Source organism: Eufriesea mexicana, unplaced genomic scaffold (assembly GCF_001483705.2).
Source record: "Eufriesea mexicana isolate 0111107269 unplaced genomic scaffold, ASM148370v2 scaffold12005, whole genome shotgun sequence".
Taxonomy (NCBI): domain Eukaryota; kingdom Metazoa; phylum Arthropoda; class Insecta; order Hymenoptera; family Apidae; genus Eufriesea; species Eufriesea mexicana.
This window is the reverse complement of record NW_016919598.1, coordinates 17,811-43,307: the sequence shown is the minus strand read 5'-3', so window position 1 is coordinate 43,307 and position 25,497 is coordinate 17,811. Positions and strand designations below refer to the sequence as shown.

General features: G+C 39.8%; 1 protein-coding gene and 1 long non-coding RNA gene across 7 annotated transcripts in view; one reads left to right on the top strand and one right to left on the bottom strand.

The window, feature by feature from the left end:
• babo (TGF-beta receptor type-1 babo) overlaps window positions 1-25,497 on the top strand; it is an 80,853-nt gene that overhangs the window by 46,675 nt on the left and 8,681 nt on the right. For 2 of the 6 annotated variants that reach the window (XM_017908660.1, XM_017908659.1), the window contains exons 3-4: window positions 12,261-12,469; window positions 23,765-23,992. In XM_017908660.1, coding sequence (XP_017764149.1) covers window positions 12,261-12,469; window positions 23,765-23,992 — 437 coding nt within the window. Of the gene's footprint in view, window positions 1-5,079; window positions 5,235-6,394; window positions 6,549-12,260; window positions 12,470-23,764; window positions 23,993-25,497 lie in introns of those variants that run through there. The other 4 variants (XM_017908663.1, XM_017908661.1, XM_017908664.1 and 1 more) reach the window with 4 other exon arrangements.
• Window positions 13,126-14,532, bottom strand: LOC108553667 (uncharacterized). The gene is made up of 3 exons (XR_001890655.1): window positions 14,205-14,532; window positions 13,745-14,126; window positions 13,126-13,505 (listed from the first exon to the last, which is right to left on the bottom strand). It is a non-coding gene; the product is annotated as an uncharacterized LOC108553667 (long non-coding RNA).

Sequence of the window (25,497 nt, the reverse complement as noted above, 5' to 3'; positions counted from 1 at the left end):
CGTCTAAGCGTGCATTACGTATCGCGATATTATCGTTTTAATTATATTTGGTCTCGTTTTTGTCAAAAAGGTCTCACGAACACGGTAGTGAGAAAATAATAGCACACCTTGTAGCTTGCAGTGTTCCTTAACCCCTTCCCGTGCTATTCAGCTCGACTAGGCCCAAACGGCCCAAACGGTAGACGTCAATGATGCTCGAAAATAGTCGCAATGCGAGCAGAAATGTAAATACGCGTGATATGTCTCCGAGCCTGGCTCGTGATGTTCACGTTTGGGCCGACTTTCTGTTCACGTGTCTGGCTCGTGATGTTCGTGTTTGGGCCAAAGTCTTCATCACGAGTCAGACTCGTTAAAATACGGGAAGGGGTTAAAATTAATGCAATGTATAGATATATTACTGCAAAAAATATCGATTCCAGAATATTGCTCTATCCCTCATTGCTAGAATCAAATGAACTGGAATAGACGATTCTCAAGTACAGAGTAACTGTGATTTAAACATTCGTTACATTTGGTCTCATTGTTACAAAAGACATTAAAACCGTTCGTCAAGAGTCCTAGAATAGAATAAAGCTACTTGCCTATAGAGTTGCAACCCTTGCATTTGAGTATGGATAGACAAGTATCAGCTATAGACCGCAGCAAAGAACCGCCACTTATGGAGACATTACCGTATGTACGTAGTGTTTGTCAACGTTCGCAGTCATCCGTTAAATCGGTGACCAGTGACGAGGTATCTCGCGAGCTCTTAGCCTGCGAGACCTAGGCGCCTTGGATCGGCTGCGAATGAAACTTTTCACCCATGTCGATCTCGCGGCTCTCGAAAATATCCGCGAGGTCGTTTCGAGGAAGGAATCGTTGGAAGCGGGAGGGGTTCGATGTTTGGACGATGACGCAAAATCCTCCGGAGCCTACGATTCCGTGCGTGCTCCGCACTCGCGCAGGTATACCTACTCGAGGTTCGTCTGTTAGAGCAGGTGCGAACGCGCGAAGCTGTAGTTACGAAGGGTAAACTGCACGTAACGACGTGTTATGTGCATCCGGAGAGAGAGAGGTGAAAACGTAACGTTGTTCGATGATGAGTTTGTTCCTCTCGTGGCCTTGGATGCTCCTTTGAGGAATATCTCTTGTTTGTTCCGCCCATTATTGTCCTTTTATTTTATTTATTTTTATTTTTTTTTATTTGCCGTATGAATATTTATTAGGCTAGCAGAGATCGTTAGGGATATCGGGATGAGAACGATTATGCAACTTGAGAGAATTTTGTTAATACCCTGTGAATCGATTGACATTAGCGTGGGCTTCAGTATGTAGTAAAGTATAATTTTATATTTCATATTTCTTTGTCTTATTATTATTATTGTTATTGCTATCCTTACTTCGAAAGTGAATTCCAGTTGTATAATTTTGAAATAATTCTTTAAGAGGTTGGGATATTTTTCTTTTATTTATATACGTATGCATGTAGATAATGTAAAATTAATACAATATTTGTATTAATATATACATTGTACCGTGTATGAAGGAATAATCCCAGCAAGTGGTAATTCATTACTGTATTAATAAACTATGTCAGTAATATCACTTAATTGCATCTTTTCTAATATAATTGCAATTAATCTTCGTAATGCTTTCTCGTTACTGAAATTATCACGTATTACGAATGAATCTCATCGTAACACTGTGCTTGCCTACATACCACACTGCTGAAGCCTGCGAACCGGAAAAATCACGAAGTCGGAAACTACGGAAAACCATAATCTACAAATTTATTCATTAGCGGGAAATTTGAATTTATAAAACCGGGGTTAACGAGTTTTCTCAAACCTGCCATTTTAGTAATATAAACATCGTAAACACTCGTGCATTCATTAAAGAAACGAATCAAAAACCGCGAAGTCTCCCTGTAGCACTCTCTAGCGGACTAATTTCGTTCGGCCATTGACCGCTTGACGGCGCGCGCGGCGCTAGATTTAAATACCACGAGTCACAGAGGAATTTGAATTTTCTAGAAAAATATTGTAGAAAATATATTATAGAAAATGTTTCTAATTATGGAAAATTGTTTTCTCTCGTTCTTTTACGTTTCCCTTACTCTCGTTCCACCTTTTCTCTTGCATTGCACCTACCGTTTCTTCGCTTCTATTTTTCCCGACTTAGGCGTTTTCATACGCTAACCCACGGCCATTGTGACACGTTTCGCGCGTAATCGATTATCGATCGGACGCAAATCCCTTGGCGCTCGATTCAAGAGGATATATTCAATCCCATTTCAAGGATGGACTCATGGTACAAAAAACGATACGGATACGTTTCATATTTCAAAAGAACGTGTAGGGTCGAATGGGAGAAATATTTCATACGCTCGGGCTGACCTCGTTCCTTCCAGAAGCTATACTGTTTGTTTTAATAAATTGAACCGGCTCGATCGAATTCGTCGAGACATAAATAAATGCAAATAATAAGTTGCAATGAGTAAAAATAACGCTCGATATTCCTCTTGCGACACGGATGATTATTTTCTTCAACGATAACCCATTCAGTGTCGATATTTCATTTTTTTCTCGAAAAATTACTTTTAATCGGGTACACCCGAAATATAAGATTTATTCCCCTCTTTTGGGCAATTAAACGTAATTCGATGAACTCGATAAAACACACGATGATTTCTTCGGTTTAATTGGGATTAAAATATATAAATAAACTAAAAGAGTTAATTGAAACAATGGTATTTTTATTTTTTCGAAACTTCGGTGCACTTTCTATGAATTGCAGAATAATTTTAAAATTATTTACGAATTTCTCATGGGAATGTTACCATTTTTTGGATGATCTCTGTTTCGCTGTAAACTGGGATTAAAAAATACGATTAAAAATACAATAAATAGAGAAGAAGGTAAAACGTATGGCGAAGAATAGACAACGCAGAAGAACAGATCATCCGAGATTTCGTGCGTACGTGCTCGCGAACGCGCGCGTTCGAATTACCGCTCATTGTGGATCACCTTGAGGCTCGTTCTGCGAGTCGCGATCTTCGTGCACTCGCATATTTCGTTCGGAATTTTCACCTCCCCTTTCGTGTTTTATATTTTTCGTTTTCTGTGAAAATTTGAATTGATTTCGTTGAACTCCACATACGAACGACCTTGACTAACAACATCTCACTGCATCCGTGATGATGATAATGGTGCTGCTGATGATGATGGCGATGATGATGATGATGATGATAATGATGATAATGATGATGACGATCGTTTGCCACCTAACTGTCCCCGTTTTTTGTTTCCTACTATACATGTTTTTCGTTTTCTTTTTTCCATTTTTTTTTCTTTTTTTTTTGGTTTTACGATTTTTTACTCTCATTTTGGTGTGTTCGAGTTTCGTTTTGTTACACTGTGCCTGCTTTAATCCAGCCGGACTTTAGCTTTGGCTCAACGACCAGAGAATACCCTTTCTCGGCGAGGTCTCTTCATTCTTCTGAGATCAATTAACGAACGAATAAATCAGGGACTCGAGCAGACGCGGTTAAAAGGATAGCCAAAGACATCACACACCTTTCAACGGAGCGTTCAACTATTTTTCTGTTTTTTTTTCTTTCTTTCAATTTTTTTTTTTTCATTTTCTGCCATTTTTTTCACCGTTTCCTCTCTGTACGCTCGACGACGTCGCGAGAGAAATAACGGGATTTCAGGAACGACGATCTGCTACGACTGGCTACCCCCACTGTCAGGTATCGCAAACGAGTGTTGAGTTGCACGGTGTTGAACAATTTTTTTTCTTCCCCCTCTTCTCTACCCCTACATTTTTATTTTTCTCGATTGTTAACAACTCTTCCGTTTACACTTGTTACGCTCTTTTTCCGTTTTGAGTTTCTTGGTTTTCTCTTTATAGTTTTCCCTTTTTATTTTTACCTTTCTTGTTTCCTTTTCGTACGTTTGTTGAAGTTTGTTTAGCGAGCCCGTTCGCGCCAGCATCCACCTGTTTTAGCCTGTGGTGCGAAGTAATCAGCGTACCGTACCCTCGAACTGGCGTCTTTTTCCTTTTCCTTTTTCTGTTTTTTTTTTTTTTTGTCATTTTTATTTTGTATTTTCTCCTTTTTCTTTCCGAGGGACGCCGATTCCGTGGTATCGTCAGCGAACCGGCCAGCTGTACAGGTGTATATTTACGACCGAAAGCCGGCTACGCGTTTTATTTCCCTGTACGCTCGCTTGTTTGCTCGTTCCGCGAAGATTCGCGGATATATGAGACAGTCACGTTACCACGGAATGATCGAGTCTCGATTGAGTGTGAAGGATACAAGCATAATTGCGGTAGAACGATGAAGTTTGTGATACAGGCGTATCGCCTTTTACTCCTTTTATTACGACCACCATTATTATTACTAATTTAAATAACGCATGCCATCTCACGTGTTCGATATCTAAGGACACGATATCTGAGGACCAAAAAGGGGAAACAAGGAACGCACTTTGGATATCTCGCTGTGCCTAATTCGACGAGTTTCGCGTTACCGTGGTCAGATTTTGCTTGCAGCTTTTTCAGCGTGTTTTCGCGAAGCCTTACGCTACCTCGCTGGATGTTTCTCGCCGTGTTACGCTCGCAAACGCGAGGATAGGTATTTTTAGATAATGATTTCACCGTGGTTGAACGTTTCGTGACTTCATTGTTATGCAATCTCGAATCTTGGCTTATCAAACCGTAGGGAAGGCCTGCTGCCGCCTTATGAAGCGTGGTTTCCTTGTTTCTCCGCCATTTTCAATTTCTCGACTCGCGATCGAATGGAAGAGAGAAGAAACGAAGGACGAACGGAAGGAATAAGGAAGAACGTAGCCCGTTGTCGTTTCGTCGTTTTACCATCGAGCAGTCGAGTAAGACTCGCGAAGTAAGACTCGAGTGTAACGTGTGCACACACACGCGTGTGTATCCTCCTTAACGTCGCCCTTGATACTTCTCACGGAGTAACCTCGAGTTGTCCCCAGCCGCGATCCAAAAGCACGATTATCCCCCACCCCGGCGACGTTACACGTTGGTTTGTCTCTTTTTTTTTTATTCTGAAACTGGTGCAAACTCGGCTTGAAGGTGCGTGCATAAACAGCTGTCGTCGTCGCAGCCCGAGCCGCTCATCTTCTGCATGACGAGCGACTCGCGAAACACGACCTTTGTCATCGAGTGCTGCAAAGAGGATTTTTGCAATCGGGATCTGAAACCTCAGCTGCACCCTCGCAACAAAGAAGGTACAGTCCAACGACCTGGAAGTAGCGAAAACTCTGCAGGTGGCTCAGGCTTTTGCTGCAGCTCTACTTCTTTCACTCTTTCTCTCTCATTCTCTCTTACTCTCTGCCTCTTTCTCTATTTCCTTTAGCTCTATCTTTTTTTTTTTTTTGTCATTTTTATTTTGTATTTTCTCCTTTTTCTTTCCGAGGGACGCCGATTCCGTGGTATCGTCAGCGAACCGGCCAGCTGTACAGGTGTATATTTACGACCGAAAGCCGGCTACGCGTTTTATTTCCCTGTACGCTCGCTTGTTTGCTCGTTCCGCGAAGATTCGCGGATATATGAGACAGTCACGTTACCACGGAATGATCGAGTCTCGATTGAGTGTGAAGGATACAAGCATAATTGCGGTAGAACGATGAAGTTTGTGATACAGGCGTATCGCCTTTTACTCCTTTTATTACGACCACCATTATTATTACTAATTTAAATAACGCATGCCATCTCACGTGTTCGATATCTAAGGACACGATATCTGAGGACCAAAAAGGGGAAACAAGGAACGCACTTTGGATATCTCGCTGTGCCTAATTCGACGAGTTTCGCGTTACCGTGGTCAGATTTTGCTTGCAGCTTTTTCAGCGTGTTTTCGCGAAGCCTTACGCTACCTCGCTGGATGTTTCTCGCCGTGTTACGCTCGCAAACGCGAGGATAGGTATTTTTAGATAATGATTTCACCGTGGTTGAACGTTTCGTGACTTCATTGTTATGCAATCTCGAATCTTGGCTTATCAAACCGTAGGGAAGGCCTGCTGCCGCCTTATGAAGCGTGGTTTCCTTGTTTCTCCGCCATTTTCAATTTCTCGACTCGCGATCGAATGGAAGAGAGAAGAAACGAAGGACGAACGGAAGGAATAAGGAAGAACGTAGCCCGTTGTCGTTTCGTCGTTTTACCATCGAGCAGTCGAGTAAGACTCGCGAAGTAAGACTCGAGTGTAACGTGTGCACACACACGCGTGTGTATCCTCCTTAACGTCGCCCTTGATACTTCTCACGGAGTAACCTCGAGTTGTCCCCAGCCGCGATCCAAAAGCACGATTATCCCCCACCCCGGCGACGTTACACGTTGGTTTGTCTCTTTTTTTTTTATTCTGAAACTGGTGCAAACTCGGCTTGAAGGTGCGTGCATAAACAGCTGTCGTCGTCGCAGCCCGAGCCGCTCATCTTCTGCATGACGAGCGACTCGCGAAACACGACCTTTGTCATCGAGTGCTGCAAAGAGGATTTTTGCAATCGGGATCTGAAACCTCAGCTGCACCCTCGCAACAAAGAAGGTACAGTCCAACGACCTGGAAGTAGCGAAAACTCTGCAGGTGGCTCAGGCTTTTGCTGCAGCTCTACTTCTTTCACTCTTTCTCTCTCATTCTCTCTTACTCTCTGCCTCTTTCTCTATTTCCTTTAGCTCTATCTATACACTTTTCACTATTCTCTCTCTCTCTCTCTCTCACTCACTCTCATACTTTTCTTTTTTCTGTCTGCTAATTTTCTTCTCTCCCGTACTGCAGACACTGATTTTTCATTAGTACCTAGAACACTGTGTATATATGTAAATACATCTATACGCGTGTATGTGTATATATTATATATATTAAATAATGTCGGAGAGCATCTTGTTAATTAAAGTACCAATTAAATTTTCATGCTGTTGACTCCTCCGCGTTTTTCCACCGATGCTTTTCTTTGATATAATTATTTTATCATTTCCGATTCAATCCGACGCAATTATTCCTCGCTCAGCGTATGCTCAGAGCCCTTCGACTGTATCGCATCATAGCTCGTGCCTAGTAAATCTCTTGCCCCTCTCTCTTCATCGCCGCGGGTATTATATTATTATATGTGTGCAGCAGCAGCAGCAGCAGCAGCAGTAGCAAGAATGAACGTTAACGATGTAACCGCCGTATATTATTTCGTTGTACGTATATATGCAGAGTGATCTGAAAAATAATCGGATAATTTAGGGCCATGTGGTACTCGTTAAAGCGGAGAAAAGAAAAATATCCTATGAATATAGATTCGCGAATTAATCCTGCAAGTGGTAGACCATCGTCGGGATGAATGTTCGTCTCCAAGTTAAATTCTTCAAATTTCTCTCCCAGATTTTTCTCTGTTCCACGAAACACGTTCTACGTTGCTGCTTTTCATCCCGGTGGGTAGCTGATATATTTTTCGTGAAAAGAAACTAGGAATATTTCGAAAAACTCACGAACCGGGTCTCTTTGGACCTTTTTACAGACATTCTGTATTTTTCGCAGACTTTAATAGATCAAATACTCCTCGAGGGTATATCTCTGATCCCAAATATTCGTAGAATATTTTTCGTTTTGAATAATACTTAAAAGCATGGGAAAAAATAATATGGCAAGAATAATCTTGTAAAATTTAAATACAGCAGAAAGGATAAAGAAAAATATTTAGGAGTGTAGCGTCATAAAAAGGTAATCTTCAATTCGGGTCGTATTGACCCGAGGTGAAGAGCAGGGTTAACTGAATAGGTATTACATGACCATAAATTATTCGACCCTTTTTTCAAGGTCCATCACCCTGTGTATCTTTTATGTCAATACATCCGCTGATCGCAATCATTTCTCTCTCCCTCTTTCTTTTTTTTCAAGTATATTTCTATGCAAAATTGTGCATTGTGCCACGGCCTCGAACTTAATGACACGCTATATACGCACATGCCTCTCTCGTGTACACATTGTCGCCAACCTGCCTGACACACGCTCTGGCTGTTCCTCTTTCTCTGTCGCGTTCAATCCAACTATCATGTGTGATCAGATACTCGTACGAGTAAATATTCGGACATTGGGGTCCACTTGGATTTATTGCTTCGTGTCTTAATTATTTCTGCACGCAATAAGTTCGTCCCCCTTTCTCACTCAACGAATCGTTTAACATACCTGGAAGAAATCATCCAAATTATTCAATCGAACTCACAGACGTTACCGCGCAATTAATTTTAATCTCGATTACCAAAAATCCCCATCATTACGCGTTACAGTTAATCATATCGAATTTGCTCGCATCGGCGTGCACCGATGAAACGATAGAGACAGTGCAACCGAAGAAATATTTACCTTTCATCGGGAAAATTTCTACATTCCAGCCATCGCGAATACGCGCGTGTAATAAATTTTAATGATCACGTAGTGCATAATACAATTTCAAATATGAGATTTACGGTACCGTATTCCGCAGCTTGTCCGGCTCTCTCACTCGCGCACCGTGAAAGGAATAAATCGCGGTTTTAGCGTCGGAATATTTTTACGATGGGACCATGTATCTTTCCGGTTAACGTTAACTACGATACGATATTTATATATCAGTCAAATAAATTCCGCGCATCCGATAACCGCGTATGCATATAACTTCCCGCGCCGTATACGATTCGGAGCTTATTTTCTGCATAAATAGTTAACGTACAAAGCGATAAATTCAAGCAACACCCTGCACCGCCGATATTTTCGTTAGCCGCGGTATATAAATATACATTTCGCGCGGATGTCAGGATGTTACGTACGTACGTCGCGTGTACAAGTTCCGTGGCGTGACCGGTGGCGGCGCCACCGTCGCTACCAACCGCGTACGTTGCATTCGCGCTGCATAATGCGCTACTTGCACTCGGATCCGCGTTTCTCTCTTTCTCATTCCGGCTGCCGTGTGTTCGTTACGGCCGATAAAGCACGATATACTGGACCGTGTCACCTCGTACCTCCCTTTCGCGTTCCGATGCCACACCGCCACCGCGGGCACTTTTCCTTGTCGTTCCATGCCGCGTCTACGTTCACGCGAACACGCTCACTTCCGTTTAGAGCGCCCGGAAGTGCAGCACTCGCGCTCACGATTCTCGATGAATTTTTCCTTTGCGCTCATACGCGCTTGAATAATTTTAGATGCAACATTCGGATAGGAATTTCAGACACGTTCCCTTCTGTCTCCTTTCTTTTATCTCTCCTGACTCCCAGATTCTTTTTTTTTTTTATTATTGCAGCACAGCCGGTTGAATATCGATAGTAACTTTTCTTTTCCAATTCGACGTTGATCGTTTGTGATGTCAAAATTGGACAGCGCGGAGATATTTTTCTTCTCTTCTCTTTTTTTTTTTTTTTATTTTATTTTAGTCGATGAGAAATTTTGTGTCGGTTCCTCTGAAACAAAGGTAACGAAGATTTGCCGAAGCTAAAAGAAACAGTGTGAAAATACTTGCCACCTATGGAGGTTCTAGTTACTTCAAGGTACTCTCCTGTGTATTTTCGCTTACAAGTGTTCGGGGGGACCGGAAGTCCTCCCGAGTGAACTTGGAAAGCACTCGGTAGCATGTTGCTATATACCTCTCTGCACTCTCTAACGAAAGTAGACACGTAGTGACACTGGTAAACAGGTCCTTGTAAAAAGGACACCTTTTGTAAATATTTCTTTTCAGTTTCTCTTAGAAAAAGAAGACACAAGTCTTAGACTCCATCAGCCTTTCTCGGTCCTCCTTTCACCTGATCCCTCTGTACGACGAAATCTCCGTGCAGATTGTAAGCGTTAACCTATCCAGTTTTAATCGTTTTATAATCACCTCGCAGCTCGAAGGGTCGGTGCGAGATATAAAGGGTATATTATTACCATTAAGAATATTTGAAAGCCGCTCGCTTGGTTGGTAAATTTATTCGTCGCGTTAAGCGTATCGTATTATCGGTAATAGCAATTACGTACATTTCGTGTCGAACCATTTTACTCGCAGTGTATTTAAATGTCGTTTAATGCCCTCGAAAACGCGATTAAAGCTCCGATGTTGTGTTAACTCGCTTAACGAGTGATGATCGAATAATGCTTAATTGCATTGTAATTCGATTAATTTATTATTCGCTCTAAAAGTGGCCGTGTTTCCAGCCGTTTATTTAAGATTGCAAATTTGTTCGTTGTAATGCCCCGTGCGATTTTCGTATGCCAAATATTACAGAAGATCTTGCACCCACGCTTCGTCTCTCTCTTTCTCTCTCTCTCTCTCTCGCTCGCTCTTTTTCCTCTCTTCTTTATCGTAGTAGCTATTATTACTCTCATCTCTGCACGTCCTTTCGATTGTAATTCTCTCCACTTCCTTTGCTGTCGTGAATTGTCTGTTTGCAGAAGATCACGCGAAAGCATCTGAAAAGCAATCAGCCGTAGAACGAACCAATTAATTCTTCGTTATTCCTGATTTCAACGGAGAATTGATCTTAAACTACCTGTCCCTCGCAGCTTATAAAACTGTATATATATATATATTCGCGTAACATTGTTGTGTGTAGCTCTCCTCAGGGACTGAGAACTTTCATCTGGTTTACGTACACGCAATATCCGCGAACATTCCGGGCATCTTCATTTCTCAGCAACGTGTAAATATTTCCCATCCGAACGGTACCTCGTTGCACGAGCGTTCTCGAAAATAGAGTCGCGTTAAAAGATTCGAGCCTGCGTATCGCGATAGTTTCGCGAAATGTCAGGTTCAAAGCGTCAAAGTGTCAGTATCTAATTCCATATCGGCGAGTAAACAGAGATCTACGAATTTATAAACAAATCGCGTGGCTATAGAATCGTAATCCTCGGCGCTCTTGAAATCATTTCATTGGATTGCTATACTTCCGGAAGACGCCAGTGACGGATTGATACGAAATTTAATTGGGATTTTAGAACGTTTCAGCTTGGAATATTAAATTTAATATAATTAAAATAATATCAATTAATATTAAATTTTAGCTTGGGATATTTCTTAATTCTCTGAATTCTTGTCAGATCACTTATATCGGTACAAGATCTCACTACAGAGATACACAGATGGAATTAAAGGCATAATATCGAAAATTATTTTCATTACCATCTCGAAAATAAATTAAATATTTGAAAATTATTTGCTAATTAGTATTACAAGCATTACACATGGAATGCTACCATTCTCGGATGATCTTTGTTTCATTGTAAAGTACAAGATGTCAAAGATACACAGATGGAATTAAACGTATAGTATCGAAAATTATTTTCATTACCGTCTCGAAAATGAATAAATGAAATTAAAATTTTATATTTTATATCCACGCTTTTTATTTCCCTCAAGTTTCTCATCGATCGGACACTGGGGTCTGTTTGAAAGATATTTTTCAACCATTTCGACTGTAGATTCGCGATGGTTTCTCGATAAATTCAAGCGCGATAATCGGAGGCCGGGTTTTTATTCGCGATAAGGGTAACTTCGTGACACGCATACGCGCGTATGCGCGCAATTTCGCTGAACTTTCTCTTCAAGAACCGCGTCCTTGATGGATTACACTGTATTTTAGCCGGGGATTTATAAAAAGTGCGAAAAAAGAAATTCCTGACGCAATAACGCGTCCGTAAAGAGCCCGGAGATAACGACGTTATAATACGGCCCCTTAGCGGCCAAATTACCGGCAAAAAAGGAGCCACATGAATTATTGCCCGATCGCGGGTTATTAATGATTAATTCCCGAACTTATCTCGGCTGCCTGTTACTCGGCCGCTGGTGTGCCCTTACGAATTTATAACTCTCGTAATAAGAGTAATTTATCACCCGGGCAACGAAGTCGAAGAGAAAGAGTGCCGGGTACGAAAAGAAGCGAGAGAGAAACGGAAAAAACGAAGAGAAAAAGAAAAATAAAAAAGAAGGGAAAAACGGAAGAAATCACCGACCAGCTGCGCGCGACTTGCGTTTGCAATTTATTTACAATACTCGTACGCGCATGACGACGCGGATCCTTGATTAAACGTAATCGATCTCGCAAACAAAGAAAGAAAATGGCCGTTCAACGAGGTACCGTTGCGAAGGTTCGCGAAACGCGTGTTGTCCTTTACCGAATCGATCTCGAAGATCGTTCAGATACGCGAGGATAAGCAAACGGAAGCGCAAGAGGGATCGTTGCGAGCCACGCGGACACGCTCTTCTCTACTTCGCCCGGAGGTACGGTAAAATATTCTGGTCCGGAAGTCATGTAAATTGTTCTCAGGTGTTACGGTAGGGAGCACTTCTTCCCGGCGCCCGATTACTCGGTCTGGTGCAGGGCGAATAGCATGCTACGCGGTCCAGGTGACATGGAATACGTGATCGCCTGCTGCAACCACTCCGACTACTGCAATCGCGACCTAAGGCCCACTGTTCCTCCTCGCGAGTCCAGAGGTGGGCCATACTTCCGACTCGTCGATTACCTCGCACGAGGTACAGCTTCCGCACACTCTGTCTTCTTCCAAGGTCGGTCGACGTTAGGCGGGAACGATGCGAGATTTTGTGCAAATATGGCTAAATTCGCGTGCTGCTTCCAACTTTCTTCGGTCCCGCGTTTTCGATTTTTCAATTCCGAAAGTTACACGAGTCATTTCCTCTGAATTTTCAATCTTCGTACAAGTATCTTTTCCTTAACCCATTTGCATCATTAATCGTTGCTTATCTATTTTAAGTTTATTTACTGCACAGCTATATGAAAAAATGAACATTTATATTGTAAAATAATATAGAATGATTTTATTTGAAAATATATAGAATTTTTGGATGAAATATATATGAGAGTTTGTTTGTTACACTTCATTTCAACCAAAAGCTTGAGAAACTCTCTTTAGAGCGAGGATGCAAATGGGTTAAGTATGTTTTCCATGAATCTTGAATCATTATGAATCTCTGTACGAGTCTTGATCACGATTATTGTTGACAAGGCTTTCTTTTTTGGTTTGATTTGTGGATTACCTGAAATTTATATGGTTTAATTAGCAATTAATTGTTTGATAATTATTTTAATTCAAATTTAAGACGGTGGTTTCAATAATCGATGTATCAATGGATTATTGAATTCGTTATAATAAATTATAATTAGTGGATTACCGAATATAAGTAGTTTTGGAAATATTGTTGTAGAGTATAGCTCCAATTAAAAAGTTCCAGGATGTTTCTCCTTTTGTTACACTGTAGGAATAGGCAGAGTTTTCGTTATTTTTTAGAGAAAATGTTTTTGGGGGATTATGAATAGACAGGGCAGAATTCGTCGTCCTTTTTGAAATGAAAGCTTTGGTGATTTGGCCTTTTAAACATATTTTGTGGTGGAAATTGTAGGTTCTTTGAACGAAATACGAAGGGAAAAGTCGTGTCTGGGTTTTAAATTCAATGCAGTTCTATTCAATTCTGGTTCTATACAAATTGAATCAGTTCAGTGTATAAATTTGCCTTCTCTGTCTCTTGCAAATAGCGATTGCCTTTTCCAACTCTGTAACCAAATTGTAAAGTATAATTAATTACAGTATAATTAAACTAATTTCGTTTATACCTTATTCCTACGAGTCTTTGACTTTAACAAAAGGAGAGAATTTTTGTAATATTTCCATGTATAAAAGTTCCATTTAAAAATTTTTCCAAAAATTTTCCTCTAAAGATAATGTAAATATTTACATTTTTAACGTTGTGCATTTCGTTGATAATATATAATTGTATGCAACTGTAAATTACCTTGCTTAACGATTAATAACTCTAAAAATGCTAAAAAATGTTTTACATTAGTACAGAGAGTGTTAAACTTATTTGGAATATCGAATTCGTGGCCGAGGTGTTTGTTTGCTGGATAATTTACATGATTTTAAAGTATCAAGTGCTAAGAAACGTTTGAGAGCCGTGGCGAGAGAAAAATGAGTTAACTCTTCTTTTTTAACTCTGTTTGTGAAGTTTGTTAGAGGCAGCTGGTCGACAAACACTTGAAATTCTATTAAACTCTTCGTAACAGAAAATTACAATCACGTTTCCTTAGATTGTATCTCACAAACAGTGATAAACGAATTCAATGGTTGGACTTCTTAACGCGGAAGAATAATCTGAAGACATTATTGAAAGTAATCTAGCAAAGAAAACGAAAGAAAATAATTTAAAAATATCGAATCAAGTTCGTTTTAATTTAATTTAACATTTAATTTACGTTTTCCTTCTGCTCGAAGACGTCTATCTATATGGGTTAGTTAGTGCTACTTATAGTTAGTGCCTGTTTAATCGTCGAGTCAGTAAAATCGGGAACGGAAACCAGCAGTTTCGACATCGTAAATGAAGAACCGAACTAATGCATATTGATCAATTTACACTTTCAAGGTGACTGCGATACACTTCGATTGAAATTCGATATCTAACGTTAAAGAAACCCAAGTGAGAAGAAAAAATCAATCAATCGAACATTTTATATATTAATATAATTAAACTTTCGCAGACAAATCGATCAGAAAATTATTTTAAAACACACGACCGATCACAAGAGAAATCTTTGCAACGACGACCTTGGAAAGACGCGTGCGATAAGAATAAAATAAAAGGAGATAACAATTAAGAAAAAAGAAATAAAAGATATAAAGAAACAAAGGAAAACTGAATTTTGGGCTTTTGATCATCGATTTTCGATGCTTTTTGTGAATTGTCTGGGCGATCATCTTTGTCACACACACACACACACACACGTTTCCCTCTATACACGTCCTTTGTACACGTTGTCTTTGTTCATACGTCCCGCTTCACTATCGAGCTGACATAATGCAGCGACCGCGAAACATCGTGATTCGTTTATACCCCGCGTTTCTGTTGTCGCAGAACTGTTCGTGAAGCTTGAAATTCAATATTTTGCACCGCTATTGTAAGCAGGCCGCTGTTCCATTGCATAACCCGATGATACGTTCTGTTTACATTATGATAGCTTACGTCCGTCTTTCGCAAATGTATCACGCGATTTATCTACGTTCGCTCGCTGTCTTTTTAATTCATTATCGGCTGATTCAAGATTTTGCAGTATCGCACGAAACTGTTGCGCGAAAATATTATAATTAGAGTAAATCGATGCTGTTTGTTTCCTTTACCTTTTGGTTTCGAGGAACGCGCAATAGGAATACGTAGGAATCTGGAAAATATATTTGCCAATTTTATTTTATATTCACGAAATAAATCCGAGAATTGATATATTAAGAAAACTTATAATACAGGATGCGAATGTATTTTCGACAAATTTATAAACTTACCGTAGTTGAATGATTATTCAAATGCAGCTTTAATTAATGCAGACTGAAAAATGATTAATGCAAGATACATTGATTATTTAAAATAGGTAGTATATTACGGTTATTTCCTTTTAATGTTAATTATACCTTCTTTTATTTTGATTTCATCCAAAAAGTTGTTCCTGTACGAATAATTGGAATTAGAATTCCTGGTCCGTGGAATATTGGATCGATTAAATAGTATTTTATGCACCTGTAGTAATAGGTAATATAGCAGAATAAGTTAGAAATTAAAATATTAATATTATAGTAAATTAAGAATCTTATACCTGGTACCAGCGTTTAACTATACGGCCATTTTTCAATAGCACTATAATAAAAATATCTTTATAAACAACTGCGCAAAATTATCCAGAAAATTCTAGTTACTTCTATCAAGATATAAATGACTTATAGTTGAGAAAATTATTACAAATGGTATCACTCATCCAATCGACACGATCGAGTAAAGATTATCGATTACCAGTTGATGATCGCGTAAGTCGTGGCCTAACACACATCATTACGCGGCAAACATGTTTTGTCACTGAAAATGATGCCGCAAAATAATATCGCGTATCACGTGAATAATTCGTCGAAATCGATTCTCGAACGTATTGAATAACACGAGTAAAATAGCTCTCAAGATGGAAGCGATGTTTTAGGTTAAGCTACCACACACGTGGTAGCTTTTAACGGTTAACTAGTTGATACAGTTTCACGGAAGTACTTCAGATCTCAACTATTTTAAGCTTGTTGTAGTAACTTAATAATTTACGTTATTTTCCCGAAGAACGAAGAAACGTAAATAACGAAGAATAAGGTTAAGCGAAATAAACAACGAAGTGTAAAGTTTAAAGAAATAGAGTACGGTTAAATGCAAAAACGAGGAATTAAGTTTATTTTTACGTATTAGAATATACATGCATTAACGCGTAATGCAAGAATACACTATTTAATAATCGTCTGTCGTATATATTCTTCCGCTGCACACAATACAACGAAACGCTACAAGTAATGAAAATGTATTCGACACCTGAGTTGAATAATCGCACACGCGATTGGGATGTCGCTCGTAGCTTAACGCGAATAGTTCAACTATCTGACGTAAGATGGTGTTCCAAATCGGCGGTTAACTCGCCGAAAATTACCTCGTGCGTTCTTAACCTTATCGGGAAAAAGTGCGATGTGTCGTGGTGGATACTGTGTAATTTCGTGATGTCACAATCGGCTTTGCAGATTGTGTATCATCTTGCATCTGTTTACAGAATGGGAGAGCCCTCGCGCGATGATAATATACGTCTTGTAAGCCGTACACGGATAAGATAATGCCGAATTTACACGCTTGCACTCGGTAATCGGTATTCTTCGCTTCAATGCAGCTTGAAACCTCGATAAAGCTCGAAATGCCCGCTGTTTCGTGATCATTCGCGTGCACCTGCATTCACGTGTGATTCAATAGCCATTCGTATTTCGAGAAGAAAATATATCTTGTTGTTACTGTTATTCTCACATAACATATGAATATAATATCTCACATAGAGACGAAGAAACTTTGTGAAATACATGTCGAGCTGAAAGAGGTTAGTATTTCTTTTTGAGAATTTTCTTTACTCGATCCTGTTTTTAATCTTTCTATTTAGAAAATTCAAAATGTAAGAATAAAAAATTTGTATTTTCTATTCTGCATTAAAATCTGTCACGTGATGTATATTGACGCGTAGAAAGTTAGTACGAAGTAGAAGAAAAATTTCAGAAGAAAGTTGCAACGAGCGAGAATAAATTAAATATCGAATAAAGCAATGAAAGCTATGACACATATTTCTCATGCGTCATATTCGCGTCAGCTACCGGGTTGAAAGATGTTTTGTCGCGAAGTAGCATAATGTTACGTAAACTTGTTCATCATAATTTTTGCTTATCCGTTTGTATCTCTATCGTTTTCGAGACATACGACTCGGTGCAAAAAATCGTCTGGCCTTTTTTTATGTCAAGTTCACACGGTCCTCGAGATAACGGAGTTTCGAGTTGATCGAACGATAAGGAAGCGGTCGAAGTTTCGCAACATGGTTTCGCTGTTCTGTCGCTGCACGACTAATGAGCAAATTTTAACACACGCGAGGTTAGAATTTGATTATAAAATGAATTTTAGAATACGGTGTATTTTGGATATTTCGATAGCATTTTTTACCCTAAATCTTTATTTCATTTTCATACATCCTCCTTTCCTATTTCGTTTCCTTAAAATTTCCTTCATCTGGCATTCTTTTGTGCACTACCTGATATCAATTTCTTTCCAGGGCTGGTATGTGGCGCCACCACTTGTTTTGACTAGATATTGCAGGGCGCCTATACGGCGACGTCGGCCTCTAGCGTGTTAAATCGCGAACATCTCGTCGCACGAATATTATTTCTTTTCGTGATATTTTCGATCCGGATTAGAAAGCACCTTTGGCACTCTTTGCAATCAATGATAAGTCTGATGTATTTAGCTGTAAATAAATTTTTCTCTTCATTGTTTTTCCATTTACTTTCTTGCTGTAAAATTTGATTATACGTAATATCGATCGAGTTAAGAGTGTAAGCAAATTCGAGGTTAGGTTCGATTACTGTCTTAAGCGGTTCTACACTTCGAAAATAGAGTTTCGATACACTGAATAGATATATTTAACGATGTTGGAAGTTCGGCTTATGAACGATAGCGTAATCTACATGAAAACTATTTTTCCCAAGATTCCTCTGCGTCGAATTTTTGCATGTGATTTCGTGATTACGTATTTCAAATAACATGACAAGTGTGATAGAAATGTACATTTATCGCAACAAGTATACAGTAATTTAATTTTTACAAATGTCCGTGACTATTCATATTGTAAACTCATGCATTTGTTAGCAGATTTAATGAAATTAGTTAGAATTAGTTAGAATTAAAATAAAATAAACTATTTCTCGATAGCTTTCCATAGTCATTAAGATAAAGGTATGGTAACAATGAAAATGATTCAAACAGAGAAAACAGTTTACAAAATTTCTTCTATAGTGAAATGTTCCAAGTTCTTAACTTGGTATATTAGATTTCTGTCTTGCCTTTCTTGTAAGATGTGTCGCAGCACGACCCATAGGAAGGTATACCCGCGAATTTTCAAATAATATGTTGCTCGAATCGCGACTACGTCGAATGGAAACATTGAAACGTCGTTCAGCAAGAAATTGAAAAAAAAGCGAATACAATTGGACGTAAAAGGCGAACGTCTATTCGCTTCGTCGCGATGCAACGACGATACGTCGTCAGATACGTATACTATGGACTTTTATTACGGAAACGACGTTGTAAAAACGTGCTATCAACGGAACAAGAGAATCGTCTCAAGATTGTCGCACACTTATCTCTATCGAGCTGTTCCAAATAGAAACGAACTAAAAATGTGTTCATACAGCTTTTATACCTCCATCACGCGTTCAATTCCAGTTGAACTAACTCAATATCCGCCATGCCCAGTGTGCTGAAATAGTTTTTAAGACGATCTATTTATTTTTCTCACAGTTATTCTTTTCATGGATGTGTTTATGATTCTGAAATGTCAGTGGATTCTTCCAAAGGTGAATTCTTAAAATAAAGTTCAAATGATTCTTTCTAATGAAATTTTTATTAGAAACAAGCTTAGCGGTTCTTGAATATTCAATACCCTATGGCAGAATAGATTCGGCATTTCGTTTTGTATGCATCCTATTTTAGATCTGTTATAATGTGTATATTCCGAGAGCTTCACGTCGAAATGTCATTTATTCTTAATGTCTCGAGAGAATTGTATTATTAGATGCGACAGAGGGTAATTTTAAAAATAACGAAACAGACGGATGAAATTCTAGAATTTTATATAAAATACAGTTCAGCTTGCGAAGAGTTCAATCATCACGGTCTTCAAGAATACTCACACCCTCTTAAATATTCAAAACTTAGAAGCCTTAACCCTAGATATTCCATCTAGACCTATCTAAAGTTTTAATAGCACGAAAGACAAATTTTCTCTATTCATCATACAAGACAGGGCAAAGTTCCTTCCCATATTACTCACCAACATTATCACATCAAACACACATCCTTCAACGCTCCAAAATTTTCGTTTCCTAATCATTCTCGCATTCAGATTTAACCCAGTAAATAAAATCGAAACTTCTGTGAAACTCTTCGTTTCCAATATGGCGAGAGATCCGTTACGAATCGAGCACGGGCAACAAAAATGTACATAGATAGGACTGCTATGTAGAATAAAACGATCGACTCGTTCCGACTGAAATCGCATCGAATACGCATTATCGGCTGACAAAATTTTCCGAATCCTCGTTTAATTACCTCGCATAGAAATATCGACGTTTTAATTACTCGCAGTAATTCGATTCGTCGATTTAACCCAGTAAATAAAATGGAAAATCTCTCAAAGCTATCACCCTTTTCGCTCGCAATTTGGCAAGAGGGCGCCACTGGTCTAACCATCGCGAATGGAACAAGGAACTCCTCGACACTCGGTCATCGACAAACGTTCGACGCATAAATGTAATAGTCGTATGAAAAGCGGATAGAGAGGGTTGCCATGTGAAACGAGACGGCCAGGTCGAATAAAATGGACGACAGCGATGCGTTGTACAGAGTAACGAGGCGTATTCGCGCGGTATTGACGGAGGGATGATGGAACGTATCGAAAGCGGTATCCATCGATTATACGGGCTCCACTAAATCCGGGGGAGAGTTGGCTAGTTATTGATGCGCGCTTTCACTGCAACGATTTGTTTCGATACGCCCGTTAATAACGTTGGTAACCAGGTATATTTCTTTTCAATATTCTCGCCGACGAAATGGCCCGTTATAGTCACCGATTGATTGAAAAATTTCCTGCGCAGTGTAGGTGTAGGGATTCGTACTACGTTTAGATTAGCCGAGTTATTTTCGTTTTATGATAATTTTATTTTCACGAGTGATGTAATGGAACAGCAACCTTGTTTTATATACGGTGTATTTTATTTCTTGCAAATTAAAGTAATTACACGGGGGGTTAATTATTGGGTTGGCCAAGCTGTAGTCGTTTTAAATAAACGAGGTTTTATCGGATGACGCGTCGACTATTTTTCCATGCTACGAGCAAGTACAGAATTCTATAGTAATTAGTGTATGATTGTATTTCAGAAATCGTGAGCATATTAGGTTTACGTCGGAGAACAAAGCAGCGCCATCTGGCGTGAAAATCTGATACTAGTTATTGGCCAATCTAATAGTTCCTACTTTATAAGGAGGTTTTTGGACAGTATGATTTCCAAATTTGTTTTTTATTAATAATAAATAATTGCGTGACCGATTCTCACAGCATACATAATGATTATTAGTCCGAATCGCAGTTCAATTCCAAATGGTCCATAGCTAAAACAATTCAACTATATTTCCATACTCTCCTGATAAACATTGGCATATTTCTGTCAGATCAAATCACGATACTAAATTTGATATTTTATATATCAAAACTAAAATAGATAACGTCGAGTCCAACTCGACATCGGCTCACAAAGGGTTAATATATCGAATCCTTTAGAGAGCAAGCATACCGAACAATACAACAAATAAAAACTCCGAATGTTTTATTTACGTGCATTCAATAATCATTTCCACATTCGGTCGAATAATTCAACAGAAGCTACTACACCGAGTAAAGCTATTGTACCAAACGGAATCGTCCAAAAACCTCCAGGACAACAAAGGGATTGATTGCTACCCTACTGCGTCGCAGGGATTATTTATCACGGGGTGAAACCTCGTAATGGCCGCGAATTTCCACGAAAATTTTCACGTATTTCGGCAACAGAAGTACAAACAACGTTACAACGTTTCTCGGAGAATCACGAAACTCTCTGTCACGCATACACAGACGTTTAAGCATTACGGAAGTATGCTCGCTCGATATTCGTGCAGTGTTCTACGCGCTTCGAAACGAAGGATCTGCATGTCGTGTATCACGGCCGATTTCAGCATCGGGACACGAGTAAGTTCATGCACTAACATCGCGCGTCACCAAGGTATACACGTATCCCCAGGTTCTTGCCAATCTTCATCGGGCATCCCCTGGACGTGCAATCATTCACCTGTGACTCGTCTGTCTCACCGTTATTCGTCATCTCATCGGATACCCCGTGGGAATCAATTTGGTGCCTTATCGTGAAACTGCTAGATGGATGGTTCTTGCGCGGACGCCAGTTCCGTGATCGATTCGATTTCACGAATATTTGTTTCCCGCGGCGAAGTCCAGCCGCTCGTTCCCATGATCTCTCCAATTTCCCTGCTCTGTATCGAAAAGAAAAAAAAAAAAAAAAAAAAATTGGAAATTACCGTGATAGCGATCGCGTGTAGATTCGAAAATCGTTTTTCCACCAATTAAAATTCCGATCGATGCCGATCAATGGGTACTTCGCTTGGAAATTTAAGTCAGGAATGAGTTTAAGAAGAGCTTGCGAGTTTAAGAAGAAAGCGAGCTTCGGATTGGAATTTAATTCGAAAGTCTTCTTTTCAAAATTTCAGTCGAAATTATTTTTCCGAAATTTCACCAATGACGTATCGCTGCAAAATTCGTCTTGATATTTCATTCCTGCACGAATTCTTTCTTACAAGGAGAGTGCAAGTCCTTCGAGTTATTGGTTTAATTGAAACTCTGCAGGATTTAATCATCTAGTTCAAGAAAATGTATCATATAAGGGCAAGAATTTAATAGTTTTTGAGATATTTATGCTTAAAGCTTTATTATTCTTAGCTACCGATTTCTTCTAAATAGTTAGCCATGTTTATCAAGTGCCGTTGTAGCCTAACAGCGACATCAGAAAGTTTCAACCCTGGTGGTGGCCCGGGATTCGATCCCGTTCATAATTAATAGCTTTTCCCATCTATTTTTATTTTGTATTAATTTTTCGCCCATGAAAACAGATGATTTTAAATAAATTATTTTTCCTAGGCCACCAAGTGTGGCAATTTTTGAATGTCGTCATTAGGTCACAACGTCACTTGACAGTTATTCGAAATAAATCCGTAATTAAGGCAAGTGTAAAATTTTAATCACGAATATGTCAAAAACTATCGAATAGATGTCCTTATAACGATAGTGGATTCTTGAACTGCATGACGAAATCCACAAACCTGCAAAGTTTCCACTAAATCCATGACCCGAGGTACTTGCACTCTCCTTGTTAGTCCGATGTCAAAGCGATTATCTGTTAAATTGAAGAAACGACTTGAAGAACAATCGTTCAATTCGCCTTGGAAAATATATTGGAAATAATATTTTCGAATCGCGATTCGAGGAAGTATCCAAACCCTTTAACCCCGAGCTCCTGCTAATGTGCTCTGTGTGGTTTTCCGAGGAATAACCGATTAACAGCATCCGCGTGAAGGAATTCATGTCGCCATGTACCACGATCAAGCCTGAGGTAAGTGATGCTGTGATCAGTGCAATACGATGATCCAGAGATCGTGAAAGAAGCGTTGCATCCACGCGATGACTCATGCACGGCTTGCGTCATCGTTGTATGTGCACTAACCGGCCAGGTAATGCAGAGGATCGCTCATTTTTGGCCCCATCGACGTGATGGAAGGAGGCAGAATCATCGAGAGATGCTGTTTCGTACGTTGACACCCTCGATACTTTTATTCACGATAGTTCTTTATTTTTCCTCTTTTCTCTCTCTTTCTCTCTCTCTCTTTTGCTCTGTCTATCTCTGTTTCTTCGTGCAAAACGACGCAAGAAGAAGAAGGTTCGATTCAAATCTGGGTATCGATCGTTCCAAGTATTTATGAAGAATCGGATAAAGAGTTTGTCCCCGGTCCTGACCCACTGACCTCCTGAAACCTAACTGCATGCTGCATGTGTCTGTTGGTTTAAACTGTTGCTACTCACTGCTGCATGCTTCTCGGTGTATTTATCATTTAGCATGTTTCGCGAAGGTGTTTCCGCAAGATGTATCTCCGTTGTTCCGCCAGCTTGACGCAGTTCGTGTACCACCTTGATTTTCACTTGAAAATCGGCTTCTGCTGGCTTTCCGAATCACTCGGAGAAATCTGTTACCTACAATCCGTTCGGTTCTTTTGACATCATTTGGCTCGATAAATTCGAACATTTTTGACATCTTTGGTTAAGTTTGACCGATTCTAGAAGCACTTTGATATTTCGATATTTCAGCGAGTAAAGTATTTGCTATGGCAGATACTGGTAGAAGGTTAGGCGCGAAATAGAATTGAAATTTTAATTTCCTACTTGCTAATCATCCTCGGGATGAAAAATGGAGATGATCGTAGTTAATATTGGATGTCAATAGTAATAGAAGGACGAGAACAGCCTATGAGACTATGGATTGAACGTTTCACGTTTCTCGGAGTGATTCCCTGCGTGAATGTACCACTACCGAATGATAATCGAAGATTTGTTGGAAAAAGTGCCGTCGGGTGGCGATGACGCGACGTGGGTCACTTGGAAAATGGCGTTGATGATAGCGATGCCAATATGCGCGATCTGCGTGGTGGTTATGGTCGTTTATCACGTGCGCAAGACCCCAGAAAGGCCCGGGAATAGCGATGACTCGCAAGAGGCACCGGATCGACCCATCCTGGGCGGAGTTACTATTAGGGACATGCTGGAAATGACCACGAGTGGCAGTGGCTCAGGTAGGTCAAATTAAAGTTCTATGTAGGAGGATAAAGCAGTTCTAAATATTTTTATTATCGTCACCGACGTTGGTTGCTTTACAATTAACCCTTTGCGGACGAGCGCCGCCTATATGCGTTTGGCGGAAACCGTATATGCTGTAGCGACCATCATTCTCACCCTCGCCACTAGATGGATCCCAACTTCAAGGAGGTTCGAGGACTTTCTCGCAAGTACTCGGAAAACCTCCGCTTCCTATATATATAACTTCCAGACCTTTTAATAGTATCCACGTCTAAAGCTAGGTAGCTTTACCGATGAGTCCCACTAACAGGCCCAGGACGAAACGCATCCCTTCCTTTTCCTTTCGTCCCTTTTAGCACTACCGTTACACGAGGATACCTTCTGCTCTGCGACCAGAACCAGCCGACTTTAACAACCGTGGGGGAGAGGATCCCTTTACAAATGCATTCGGTGAAAACAACTGATAGGGGCCAGGGACTCTAAATGTGTCTCACGTAAATGCGTTGCTATGGCCGAAAAACACGTATATGGACCCACTGTTACGGCCGTAGGACCGCACGCACGTCCCAAGTTAAGTATAGTGGACTGTTTTATATCCTTATTGTTAGTGTCGCTATGAACAAAAATCGTGTTTAAGTAGAAACGAGCGCTGGTAGTTTTGAATGACTATCGGCGGCAGCCCGGCTGGGCCCCACATTACAGTTTATTCAATACCGCTCCGTCCGCAAAGGGTTAAAATCGAACTTCTCCGAAAATAATTTTTGCCCATTCGGGGTAAAGAGATTAAGGTTATTTTCATAAATGTATATTAAATTTCCAAGAATATAAGAATGACGAATATTCCCAGGATGACTTAACGAAAGAAAATAGATATCGACAGTACCATTTTAATCAGGTTTGGTACAAGACTAAGGTAATTTCGACTCGACGTTATTTTATCTTTTGCCAGTGGTTTTTGATAAGATTAAGTATCAGACGTTTACTGCCTATTATTGGTTTTTTATCTAGGGAGTATCAATTTTCTCAATTCTTTGAATCGTATATCATACAGAGTTGTCAAAAGGCATACCAGTGCATCAATCCTCACCTAATGTAAAGACACGTCAATCACAGAACTGGTATCATTGGGCCATATACAACTTATGGATGTCCTGCAGAAATAGCAGTGAACAATTTTGTCATCCTTAGCACCATCGACTATTTAACACGTTAAACGCCACGCTAGTCCCTAGAAACCGGCGTTAGATTTTCTGTTCAGACCTCGCCGGCCCATACGGCCCAGCGGCAGACTTTTCGTTCTTGTTATCGTATTTAATTTAGGCGACACCGGTCTTTGCTTGGTCAGTGCTTTAAGGAAAAGAATATAATACTTAAAATATTAATATAATTTATTAAAATAAAGTAAACAAAGATTTGTTTGTACATTCGGCGAGCGGTCCTACCTGCGAGCGGCCCGGAAGGGCCCGCTTGACGGCTAACTGTGGCGTGAACGGAATGGCTC